Raw genomic sequence first — 13,979 nt, 5'->3', positions numbered from 1 at the left:
CTGTCTTGGTCTCACCCTCGTATTTATTTCCAAGACCTGGGTAAGAATTTGTCCTCAGTGAGTAAATCCACTAGAAAACACAATTAGAAATGTATGCTAGCAGATTATCCACTAGAGAGCAACAAAAGCTACCACAAAACGTCATCTGGAAGCAATGGCCAGAAGGTACATAGGATGATCCATGACCTGTGTGGGCACCAGAAAAACACATCTGCACCCATATTACCCTGGTTCTTCTGGAGAAAACTACAATACTTCCCTTGATGGAAAAAAATCACATTGTTGAATTCATCAAAATTCATTCCCCAGTATTTGAGAAACTAGTATTGCTTCACATTATCAAAGATCTAGTTACACAGACAAGACTCCTGGCACATCTGGGTGGTATCATCTAGATTAGATCAACTTCTGGATGTGCCTGTGAGGAATTATCTAGATTAGTTCAATTGAGGTTGGAAAATTCACCTTACCTGGGCTCAATATTGTCACGCCCGGCTCGCCAGCAAGGATGATGCAACACCGAACTCTTCTAACTGCGGTTTATTCAGGACCTTTGAACAATCTTCTCACCCTCTCGCCCAGGGCAGAGCTAGCCTACAGCTTAAATAACCTCTGGGTAGCCAACCCCAGCAAGCCACGTGGGAAACACAGATAGGTTCAGAAATGCGGAAGCAAGCCGGATCCTTAGTGTTAGCCATATGTGGAGTTGTTCACAACTGAGAGCATTCACCATCGGGAAGGTGGAAGGCGGAAACCAGCGCCACCTTTAAGGCGTGGCATCACGCAGCTCTCTACACAATATATTGAATAATAATAATAATTATAAAAAAGCTGGGGTCCTATACTGAAAAAAAGGAAGGCATGAGCTAAGTTCTAGTATCCATTTCCCTTTCCTCAGTACATGTGGATACAATGGTCCAACTGTCTCAAACTACTCTGCCATGACTGACTATACTCTCAAACCACGAGTGCAAATAAACCCATCCTTCCTGACCTTGCTTTTGTTAAATATTCTTATGACAGCTACAGGAAAAGTAGTTAATGTACTACTATTTCAGCACACATGGTTGGATAATGTGGTACAATGTCCTGTGATTTGTACAACAAATTCCCATCAACAGAGACAGCCTTATGTAAGTAAAACTTTGAGCTCAACATGACCCAGGATTTGTCATATGCTGTGCTTTATTCTCTGCTCCTATTCCATGCACTTACCCACTCAACTGCTGGTTTTGTTTCTTTGGCATAATCTCTGTATTTGACTTCAGCATTTTGTTTCCTGAAGGATTTCTATTGCCATAATAAAATTCAATATCTAATTGATGTAGGTGGGTCATCTGTCTATGTGTTGTTTTCATTGGTTAATTAATAAAGAAACTGCTTGGCCTGATAGGTCAGAACATAGGTGGGTGTAGTAGACAGAACAGAATGCTGGGAGAAAGAAGCAGAGTCAGGCAGACGCCATGGCTCTCCTCTCCGAGATGGATGTGGGTTAGAATCTTCCTGGGAAGCCACGACCTCGTGGTGCTACACAGATATTAGAAATGGGTTAATTAATATGTGAGAGTTAGCCAATAAGGGGCTGGAGACAATGGGCCAGGCAGTGTTTAAAAGAATACAGTTTCCGTGTTATTATTTCGGGGGTAAGCTAGCCGGGATCTGGGCAGGAACGCAGCTTGCTGCTCCTTTTACAGATGGCGCCCAACAATTAATCTTTGTATAATCTATGGGTCCACTCATGACTCTCATTTGGCTTACACTATTCTAGTGCAGGTTCTACTCTGATTTTCCCTATCCATTTCCCAGCCTGACTTCCGATTTTCTATTTGAATATAAACCCAACTCTACTTTCATCACTATTCAGTCATCCTTCCAAATATCATCAGCATTTACAGATGTTTCCACTTTCTCCTGATAAAAAGGTCAGTAATTAGTGGGCACATTATGACAGGAGAGGCCCAGAAAAAGAAATGAGTTATGGGTCTAGACTGAGAGATAAGCAAGAGCGTTCCTTGTATAACGTGAGTGCCAGCTGTGATGCTTTACACCAACAGCTCAGACGAAGTGGGCAGGGACTATGAAGTCAGGAGAAGCAGGGAGGCAGCAGGAGCCCCCCAAAAGGCTGAAAGAGAGAGGTAACAAAGGTCAGACCTGGTAAAAATAGAAGTAGTCAGGAAGCTAAGAGACTAAAGCAATGCCAACAGGAAGAGGGGATCTAAGACACAGACGTAGAACCAGAAGAAATTACTAACACGGAACACATGAGGAAGTGGAAACAAGAGTCTTCTAGGCAAACTGACTTTCTATTTTACAAGAAGATGCTAATACAATTTTTTGCGTTGTTTTTTTTTTAAATTTGGACACAAAGTGATAAGGAAAGTCTCTGCATGCCCCATAGTCAAAGTGTCTTCATGGCAAATAACCTGCTAAAGGTGAGGAAATCCAGCAATGATGGAAAAGCGGACTTCCTCACTATGCATTCCTTTTGTACTCAAATCATAATACTCTAATTAAATTAGACAGTTCCAGGAAACTCTGTGGACAGTGCCGGACAAACAGTAAGCTCTACGTAAATATTTGGAGGAGAGGTAAGAAGCAATAAGTAAATGAAATATAATATATATACATTTTTATATATTTAATTTATTGTAACACACACACACACAACTTAAATTCAGTTCATTGTGAAGTATCATCAACTCGCAAAGTCAGAGCTCACCCCTGAAAATCAACAAGTCAGCGGGGAGTAGTGGTGCATGGCCTCTAAGTGTAGCACTTAGGAGATAGAAAAAGAAAGATGCCCAAATGAGCAAGCCATGGAATGTATAAAAGATCCTGTCTCAAAGAAAGATGAAAGAGGGAGGGAGGAATTTACATATTAAGCAAATCATGTGTAAAAGAAAATGTAATAAACTAACACATATATGGTAGAAGAAATGGCAGCTCAGAAGATGATGTAGGTGTCTTTTTATTTAGAGAAATCAACATCTCGATTTTCCTAAAAGGCCTGAAAAAGAAAGAAGAGGGGGGAGGGGCGGAGAGAACCCTTCACTCTGATGCACATCTGGGTATCCAGGAACCTCTATATAACTTGTCCAGCAGGTTTCAGATTTCTAATTGCATTCTTAAAAGTGGATCCAGGGCTGCTGTTTTTACAGTGTTCATTACTATTCTCATTTCTGTTTTTGCCTTTTAACATTTTCCCATCATAGCTCACAGACACACAAGGCAAAATTAAATTTTAAAAGGTATCAATGGCATCTCAGAAGCAAACACCCTGAGCATTTGTGAGACGGGCAGAGAGCTTCAGTGGCTCACAGCAATCCTAGCTACAGCAAAAGAGGCCACAGGGAACTAAATCTCAGGAGGCACAATTGGCCACTGTGACATATTGCAATCTAACAGAAATAACTACAATAAACATGGGAAATTAGTTCACTATACTATGAAAGGCATAAAATGTTTAATAAGCAGAATTAAAGAGCAAGATTACAAAACCCATCTAATAAAAAGCTTTCACTATCACAGTCATTCCCCCCTTTCCTTTCATTCGTTATTATTATATAATATATTATAGTGTATATAGTTTGCTTGTTTGTTTTTTCCAGCAGGGTTTCTCTGAGTAGTCCCAGTTATCCCAGAACAAGCTCTGAAGACCAGCCTGGCCTTGGATTCAGAGACCCACCTGCTTCTGCCAGGACAGGGATTAAGGGCATGTTCCACAAATGCCTACAGTATACCGTAGGCAGGCAGTATCCTGTCTCTTAAAAAGGCAAAACTCTGTCTGAACTGCCTGATTTCACGCTGTAAACTAGACATGCAAAACCCACAGAAATATGACTGCTGAACTTGTCTAAAGTTGAGACAGTCCTTCAAGATTCCTGATTCATGAAAGTGTCTGCCAGACATTCTACAGTACACACACAAAATGATTGACAAATTGACAATATAGGTGGAACCATAAATTTACTGCTTCATGGGCAAGTCTGCCAAATGCTATAGGCCTGTAGGCTAAAGATAAATGCTCCAATGATACAAAAAACACTGGGTGACTGTCTAGGCAGTGAAATGTCTCTCTTTTAATTCTAGAGTTTTGTAAGATGCTTACAATACACTTCCTGTATACTTAGGTAACATTATATCCTTTTGGGGTCTTTGATGGAGTTAAAAAATATGATAAAAAATAAAGTAGATATAAATATTGTAACTGTAATTCTTGCTTGATCCCTGTTTTGCTATATGTTTGCTATACGTTAAAGTTAAAACCTTCCTTTTTATTTAAACAGAAAAGGGGAAGTGATGTATGCTGTGAATATGTTTTATTGCCATTGTTTAATAAAGAAACTGCTTTGGCCTGTGATAGGGCAGAGTAGATCTAGGTGGGGAAAAGTAAAATGAATGCTTGGGAGAAGGATGGCAGAGCAAGACACCATATATCTGCTGCCAGAGACAGACGTGACAGAACTTGCTGGTAAGCCTCAGCCATGTGGCGATACACAGATTAATGAAGATAGGTTAGTTTTGGATTTAAGAACTAGCCAGTAAGAAACTAGAGCTAATAGGCCAAGAAGTGGTTTAATTAACAGATTCTGTGTGGTTATTTCAGGTCTGAGTAGCCGGGAATGAAAAAGTGGCCTCCCCCTATAAGCCTACACCTAAAGAAATACGTTATTAAAGAAGGAAATCATTTTTTCTCTAGGTATGCCTACATTATTTTGATCTTAAATTGCATTGTCAATTTATATTCCAAAATCAGATGTAAATGAGCCCGTGGCTGGACATAAACTTACTTCATTGATGCTGAGTAAGCATATTTTGGCTATTACAGTCCAAAAGATAAATGCATGTTCAAAATACATAAAAAACAGTGCACAATCTATGTAAAATTTTGCACTGAAGTGTTACTGCTGACTTTTATATATAAGCTATCAGTAATGCTAATGGATAGTGATATAATTGATATAAATATAACATAAAATATAAAAACTCAGAATATAATTAAAACATCATAGCAGCACAGTTGGGGTGATTTTAGTGCAGTGTGTTGTATTTTAATCTTGTCAGTGGTAGAAAGACAGCTCAAGAGTCACTGCAAGAAGAAAGTTACATGGTAAGTTGCTATGATAAAATAAAACAGGAAAAACCGCAAAGAGAAAGAGAAGAAACGGAGTCAGGTAAGGAGGGAGTAAAGTTAACTAAACTACAGGTAAGGCAGGGTGATCTCTAATAACACTCTAGATCAGAAGATGACCAGACTGTCCTTCATAACCAATGTGGAGAAGAAGTCATGCTAAGAAAGAAAAAAAAAAAAAGATGCAGAAGTCAATGAGAATGCCCCATCTTGCCAATGGCAATCAGTAGTGCTAACATGTTTGATTAAAAACAAAACAAACGGGGCTGGAGAGATGGCTCAGTGGTTAAGAGCATTGCCTGCTCTTCCAAAGGTCCTGAGTTCAATTCCCAGCAACCACATGGTGGCTCACAACCATCTGTAATGAGGTGCCTTCTTCTGGCCTGCAGAATATTGTATACATAATAAATAAATAAATATTTAAAAAAACAAAACAAACAACAAAAAAAACCTCAAATCCCAAACAAACATACTGAAAGAAATACATGAATCCAGACCTCAGAAGCAGCACAAGGTTTTAGAACTATAGTCACAGAATCAAAGAATGAGAACCAACAATGAGCATATAGTTCACTTTTCTCTAACTTGGCTGCTGGTGACTCATCTCCAGGGTAGATACTGCCTCCCAAGGGAAACTTTCCTGTTTCTATGGATTTTGTATTAGAAAACCATCACGACTTAGAATCAAGTCTAATTACATATAGCTGTATTTTTAACATTTCTAATCTTTCCAGCTTGTTTTATATTTTCCTTTCACTTTTTACAGAATTATCTGTACTTTTCATGTAAATGGACTATCAAATTACTTCTTGCAACATTGTTGACATGTACACAAAAGTGGTTTTGTTCCCCGAGTGACTATCATTTTACTCAGGTATAGGGTGTGGCAACCAATGTGTAACATGTATCATATAATATTTTAGAAGATAAGAAGGTTAAAAGGAAAGTTTAGAATAAAAACATGATTTCACTGGGCATTGGTGGCACACACCTTTAATTCTATTACTCAGAAGGCAGAGCCAGACCAGTCTCTATGAGTTCGAGGGCAGCCTGGTCTACAAAGCGAGTTCCTGGACAGCCAGGGCTGTTATACAGAGAAACCCTGTCTCAAAAAACCAAAAACAACAAAAACAACCAAAAAACAAAAAGCACGATTTAATTTCCAAATGTTTGATAAAAAGATTAAACACAGTTAATATTTGCAATATAAAGTCAAAAGTATATACTCATATATAGGTTTTAGAATCTACATAAACCAATGCACAGTGCACAGTAGGCCTCATACGTCACATAATCTGAAAATTATATTTCATAATTCAGTAAAAGATTGTTTGTTCTGTTTCTTAGAAATCAAATGCAGTGGTCATATTGCTACTCAAGCAAGGACAGCTTTTAACCCACAGTGTCATCTGATGGACTCTCTAATCACCAGTGCCTTCCCAATATGCACATAAGGTTTAGCTTAATAAGGACAAGCATGTTCAGATCTGCCAACTTCTGTCTCCTACCAAGCAAGTTACTAACCAAGAATGTGAGCTGATCTTGTTCCTGTAAACCTTACATAAAAGCAGAGTCCGGTAAATAATTGGTAATAAAAGCTAAAGGAAGCACCTAGAATAAACCAAGATTCCATGTTATGGTTTTCATCTTAAATTTCAAATCTTCTACTCCTCCCAACATCCTCCCATTCTTCCAATATGCCTGTCTCATTTTGCCATAATGTCTTTTAAATAAGAATATATTTTTGAACAGTCTAATAATATAGATATAACATAATAATAAATAATAATACAATAAAAGTCTATTAATCTAACTACTAGTAAAGAGTTAACTCAGGATGAAAATCAATGTGTGGAAACTATACATGCTGGTTTTCTTAATTACACAATTAATTTATACACTTAAGAAATAATGGACACTTAGAAAATGTTGGGAAATAATAATTAAAATTAAAAAGTAAATATTACTAAAGGGCTTAGTCATTTGAAGTTCTCTAAGTCCATTATTAGATTTTTACTGAAACTCAATAGTGCATTTAAGGAATAAGGTTTGAAATTGTGCCAGCAGCTAATGAAAAGCCTCTCATTGTCACATGTTTATCAAAGAATTAATTTACCCTGCAAGCCACATAAAATTCTTGCTACATACATTAAGAGATACTCAAAGAAATAAATGGTGAATTATATCATGTGACAAACCTTCAGTTCTTATCAACAATAACAAAACTCAGAACTATAATACAAATGGAATGGGTAAAAGAAGTGGGAATCCCAGAAGCCATTAAGCAGCTCTTAGAAAGCACTAGAAAGCTATTTATACAATGTGTTAAATTCTACCCTCCATGGGGCTTCCTTCCATACTTGAAATATTCACACTATAGCACAACTAAGCAGCATTAAACTTGATTTAGAAGAGGCCTAGAAAGATTCAGGTACATTCCTGTTTTCTTAGCAATTAACAACACTAAGTAAAAATCAATTGTAATTGCAGAACATGACTAAACAAATTATCAAAGTCCTGATATATATGGACAATATTGTCAAATACAGAAGTTTAACATTATAATTTACCTATTATATGTAACATATATAATATATATCAACTGATTAAATAGTCTTATTTTTCTTAACCCCATGATTCTTAAGTGAATTTACTTGCAGCAAGAGTTTTAGAGGGTTTCTTTACAGAGAAAAGCAATATTATATAAATACAAAATTCTTTCTATAAATGGCCATAAATATAAAATATTAAATTTCCCTTATTAAGGATTTTAAGTATACAATAAAATAATGTTAGCTACTATATACACATTGCCTGAAAGGTCAATTAAAATAGCCATTATGGAAAAAGACAGGGAAGGTTCACCAAAAATTAAGAACAGATGATCCAGGATTTTCCATGCTGGGTATATACCCATAAGAAAAGTGGGAACTACTTGAGTATCCTTCAGCTGATGACCGGATAAGAGAACTGTGATACATAATCGAATACTAGTCAGTTTTGACATTTGTGACAATATGGATCAAACTGCATGATCTCATTCTTGAGGAATCTAAACGCTCATCTCATACAAGTTAAAGGTGGAAAGTTGGTGACTACGAGAAGAAGGGATGAGAAAAAGCAGAGCTATGAGCAGCCACTCGAGGGAAGGTAGGAAAAGGAAGAAAATAATATGCAGTTGTGGAGCAGAAGGGCTGCAGACAATAATGTAGATTTCAAAAATAAGGATTTTAAGATATTACAAAAAAAGAATTATGTCTAAGATATTTAACATGGCAGTACGAGATTCTTAATTATATGAAAACATTATATAACCCATTAATATGCTTCTTCTTTATGTATTTTCCAAAATAATTTAATGAATCACATTATTAAATATAGCATCTTAGCCTTCTGTAATTTTACAAACTGTCTTTACACTGTCATGCACAGAGATCTCTAGATATCATTAACTGTAAAGCAGGGTTTGTAACTACTGAGTAATTGTTCTTTTAACCCAGAAAAGTGTCTGCTTAAAAGTACTTAGGACTTAAGAATATTTTGTGAAAGCATCAAGAATTTTTCTTTGCTACAATATACTATAATCAATAAATGAACAATGTGACAGATTTTATTTTGTCCCCCAACAAATTATCTCCCGAGAAACAAAGCCATATATTTTATTCTGAATATCTTTCAGGCTTCTGTAAATCACATCTGTTCAGAGACTTGGTAATTCTCAAAAGATACTGAAGGAGTAATTAGTGTAAATGAGTAAGAAAGACCACGGGTCAGTACTTTGTTTTTCTTGTGAAGAACTACAGAGAAAATACGCAGGTTGCAGGCTAGGAGTTAGGCTGCAATGCTTCATCTCTGTGAGGGCAAAGTAAAGGCTACAAAGGGACACATGAGCAAGACTGTGGTCAACAAATGTGTGTTTACGAAAACAGATGGTAGGCGAGATGTCCCCAGGGGTCACTGAGACAGATCCAAAAAGGAGGAGTAGGGAAGAAGATGGGCAGGACTAGAGAAGGAAGTAAAGAAAATCAAATTCAAGTGTCTGTGAGCTATTACTACTCCTGAAAACAGGGAGCAGCTTGGCTGACATTATCTGTTCTATTGACTAACTTTCACTGTGAAACCTTACAAAATGAAACAAGTTTCTTTTTTGTAATGATTTGACTCAATGCTGGCTGAACTATTGGCACCTGGCACATCAGCATAAATAATGAGAATATTGATCGCAGATGAGAACATCATCGGGGATGACTTACCTCAGTAACGGATGGAATATGACAGTAATATTTCTGGCTCCAGGTTTGCAGACAAATTTTGTTCCTCCACCTTCAATTAAGTTGTCATCAGGACCCCCTTCCAGGAAAAATAAAAACGGAGATTTAGCTAGTTGGAAATTTTACAGATAAACAAACCAAGCTTACCTGTATGCATGCTGTATTGTCACAGAGGCTACCTTTTAAGTTACCCACAGCACTTACAGCTATCGCGAATGACATGATCCAATCTTTCTCTTCAACAATATATGGCATAATTACGCAGCGAAAAATGATAAAGTCTAAGAAGAATCAATGGCATATATAAAGTAATGGCTCAAGGTTACAAAATTGTTGAAGCTAAAATATTTATTTCTCGTCAACAGCATCTTTTTTTGGGCAGTGGAACACACAAAGAAGGATGAAGTTACATTTTAAAGCGTTCAAGATTGTATATAAATTCTATTCACCATATTGTCATCAAGACAAAAATCCTGTAGATTAAAAGATACACTACAGTTTTATGTAACACTAAAAAGAAAGAATCCTAGCTATTAAAATATGTAATTTACTTAATATTTATTTTATCATTGTAGAATGCTTACTTGGCTATTTAAATAGATATTTTTATAAACATAGTGAGTGTATTTAATAACTAAATATAATAAAATAAACTTAAGTCAAAAAATAGCTCAGTGATTAAAAGCACTGGGTGCTCCTTCTAGAGGACCTGGATCAATTGCCTGCACCCACATGGTAGCTCAAAACCATTTGTAACTCCAGTTCCAGAGGATCCAATGTTCTCTTCTGGCCATCTAGGGCACCATACACAAAAGTAGCCCACAGACATGTGTGCAGTAGAAAAAAACTTTAAAAAGAAACTCATCACGGTATTCTTAAAACTACATAATATACACACTCCAACCGTTGGAATAACAGATTCAGAGCTGGCAGTATCCATGTTTTCAAAAAGTACCATCCTATATTAGCGAGAATATAATTGTCTTAAAGGAGTGTACCACATTGCATGAAGGATTTTATTTCAAGCTACTGATACACATTTGGAAAAGTATAAAACTGCTGCTTTCTCAGTGCTATCACAAGTCTAAAGCAGATTTTGCAACCAGAACTTATATTCTTTCCTAAAATGGCTCTAAATTGGTAATTAGCTGAAACATCAAAGGGTCAAAGTGCAGGAAGTAATTGCCAAGCTCACACGTCCTAAGGCAGCAACACTTACCATCACTATTTTGCACAGATTTAGTTGCAGAGCATTTAGAATATATAAAGCTGCAAATAACTTCAGAAGTTGGAAGAAATCTTCTACCAGTACCACCCCCTCACCCCCAAGGGTTTTTTTTTTTTTAATGATTCAATTGCTATAATCCCTAGCTTCTTTCCACTTTTATCTGCTCCAAGAGGAGTGAATTCTTTTGATTGGCAAAAATTAAGCAAAAAAAGGAGGGCACATGAATGGCCTGGGAAGCTGCAGTGTTCCATTTGAAAAACCATAACGTCTACAGATGGTAAATGTAGTTTGGTTTATGTTGATGAGGATGTGGATGTAACTCAAAGGTAAAATAACTGCACAGCACATGCAAGACCCTTGTTTCAATACAGGAAGGGAGGAAAGTTTGCCTGTAACGGGAAGGGATAAAAAAGGAGTAAATTTATCTGATACCTTTTATTAAATGGGTAAACAAATCTATCTCCCATGTTCAGCTAGTGAGTGCACCCTAACTTAGGATATATCCTTCAGTGTCACTACTTTTAGTGTATAACTGACACCTTACTTTTCCTTTACCAACAGTTTCAGAATTTTGGCACAAAAACCATGCTATTTGGTGGGTTTCTTCAAACCTCTAGCAACCTACACTTACAAATTTTCTCTTTCTACTTTAAACATTTCCTTATGGTTAGAATTCTTTGCATGGTATCAGACACAAGCAAAGCTGACTTTGCTTTGTTATTTATCTTTGCAGTCTCCCAGGCACCTAGGAGATGGATAATACCATGTGAAGTTCTAGCAGTCTACATCCACGATCATCAGCACCTCCCAGAGGCATTCAGACAAGTCCTGTTTAGATCAGTTGTTTTGACCAACCGAGCAGATCACAGTTCAAAATTTTTAACAAAAATACAATGGCATGTACAGCTCTTCCTTTAAATTAATAACCTGATTCACATTCTCAAAGTCTGCATATCAACATAATGATATGAAGTTGGATGGTTGATGCTTCACTAACGTTTGCAACTTAAACAGAAGCATGAAAGTGCCACCAGGACGAGGGGTATAGCTCAGCTGCAGAGGATGTGCCACCAGGACGAGGGGTACAGCTCAGCTGCAGAGGATGTGCCACCAGAACGAGGGGTACAGCTCAGCTGCAGAGGATGTGCCACCAGGACGAGGGGTACAGCTCAGCTGCAGGGGATGTGCTGTGCATGAACAAGGCAATGGGTTTAATGAATACACAGTGCCAAAGGAAAGAAGGAGGCAAATAGACAGTGCCTGGAAAAAACTAGAAGAAATACTACTCTGTTAACAAACCTCTTCCTCCAAAGACCATATTGAACATTTACAACCAGAGAAGAGAAACTAAGAATGGATTTATCTTCTTTATCAACAATGTTCCTTTTAAGACCACAAAACCTAACCAGAACAGAATCGCCCAGGAGATGTGTACAGGGGAAATAGAGTTACATTCTGTATTCCAGGAACAGCAGACACAAAACAAAACAAAACAAAACAAAACAAACTTTGTATGAGATGGATACAAAAATACCACACAATTCTTCAGTATGCATATTATCAGTGTGAGTATAATTCAGCATGAGTACTCGCTCAAACTGATATGAATTAAAATAGATGTCTTTTAATGACTTCTAAAAATACCAAGTGTTATGATTTTAAGGGTTCCATAATTAACTTTAGACTGAAACAACCAAGAGGCAGTCAGTTCGTGCTTCATATACACTGCATACACTGTATGTATGCCTGGCCTGTGCACCTTGGGCATACTGGGCTCACTTCTGGAAATGCATTGCTTTTTACCAATCCTTTAAGTTCAATATCAACCCTAATACAGCCAAGCCTGTTTCCCAAAGCCCACAACTTCATTAAAAGCAATCCTATATAAAAACAATTTAGATAAAGCTTAATATATGCCATTTTTAATTATCATTATATGACTTCATTAAAGCTTATATAACTTATTCCTACATAGAGGTTAAGCACACATTCATCTGCTGCATGAACAGAAAAAGAAATGGAGATCTATGTGGACAAAACAATATTAAAATTAGATGAGAGTGTATGTGAAAATATACTGTCAACTGACAAGACCAAGCAACAGTGAGCAACTGGCTCTGTCCTCCTAAACCTTACAGGCAGTAGGAATACCTAATAATGTATGTTTATAACAAGGGATAGAGCCAGTATAAAAAAGAAGCAATGCCAACTATGAAGACAGAGCCCCTAAAATTGTCAGTGGGGGAGATGAGGCTGTGGTAATGAAGGATGAAGATAGGTTATGAAGTTCCTAACTTAGCCACAGTCCCACTGATCAAAACTTGTAGGAGCTGAGGGAAATGATTGGATTCATGTGGTGTGCGGATGTTAAAAAAGAGTGAAAAAGACTCCACTGTGTCTACTTTAACCCTCAGCAGAAATCTACCTATGGGAACAGTGTGTATTCTTTCAGCTCCAGGCCTCTGTGACTCTCTGCATCTAATACGGTCTCGTATTTATAAAGCAGATGTCTACATCTCGGTTACTAAATGCTATGGTATAAGTGTGATCCCCAAATGCCATGTGTAGGGCTCTTAACCTCCACGTTGGCAGTACTGGGATCTGAGACGTCTGTCTTGAGTATGCCCATGTATGGATTCAAGCAGACATCCCAGAACACAGATAGCTGTAGGAATTTGGGTCCCTTTTCTCTCTCACCCTTCCTCTGTCTTCTTCTATCATAGTATGTCACCTTCCAATCCTCTCTAGAGCTACACACCATTGCATTTCTGTTCATTAGAGACGACTCAGTCTGTAATATTCTGCTGTAATAGCACAAAATTGACAAAGGTATTGAATTACCATTTTAAAAAGAAAAAAGCAGCAGCATCCTAAAAACTACTTTTGAAAACAAACCTATCAGAACGAAAAGAAAGGCCCTCACCAATGATCACAAAGTCTGAGAGTCTCTGTCATCAAAATGGAGTCTAAATGGACTTTCTGGCATTTCATGATCCTAGGTGAGAGACAGAACTCACCTCTCCTCATATGCCTTCCCACTGAGCCAAGTAGCCCAGGAACTGCTGTCAAGGACATTAAGGAGCAAACTATTCAAATTCTGAGACGTGCACTCACCAGGCAGGAACAATTCTCACCTTCATTCATTACTCTTGAGCCTAATCTCAGCTGGGAAGGCCAGGTGACGGACACCAGGGAAAACAGTAAATGGTAGTGGATGGGTGGAATGAAGAAAACCTGACAGTAGGATAACAAGTAGGCTGGAGAGTACAAGATGGAAGAATGACCCAGTAATATTTCCTGTTTTTGCAATGAGAAGGACAGTCTGACAAGCTCTCCCTGGATGACTGAA

At 37.5% G+C, this 13,979-nt stretch overlaps 1 protein-coding gene across 2 annotated transcripts in view; it reads right to left on the bottom strand.

Annotated features, from left to right (window-relative positions):
• Exoc4 (exocyst complex component 4) overlaps positions 1–13,979 on the bottom strand; it is a 699,662-nt gene that overhangs the window by 387,131 nt on the left and 298,552 nt on the right. For both annotated transcript variants that reach the window (XM_087901868.1, XM_087901869.1), the window contains one exon: positions 9,385–9,481. In XM_087901868.1, the coding sequence (XP_087757994.1) occupies positions 9,385–9,481 (97 nt within the window). The remainder of the gene's footprint in view (positions 1–9,384; positions 9,482–13,979) is intronic.

This window comes from Myodes glareolus, chromosome 25 (genome assembly GCF_982192425.1).
Source record: "Myodes glareolus chromosome 25, mMyoGla1.1, whole genome shotgun sequence".
Classification (NCBI taxonomy): Eukaryota; Metazoa; Chordata; class Mammalia; order Rodentia; family Cricetidae; genus Myodes; species Myodes glareolus.
The sequence above is the reverse complement of the archived record's forward strand: the minus strand, read 5'-3'. Positions and strand labels throughout refer to the sequence as shown.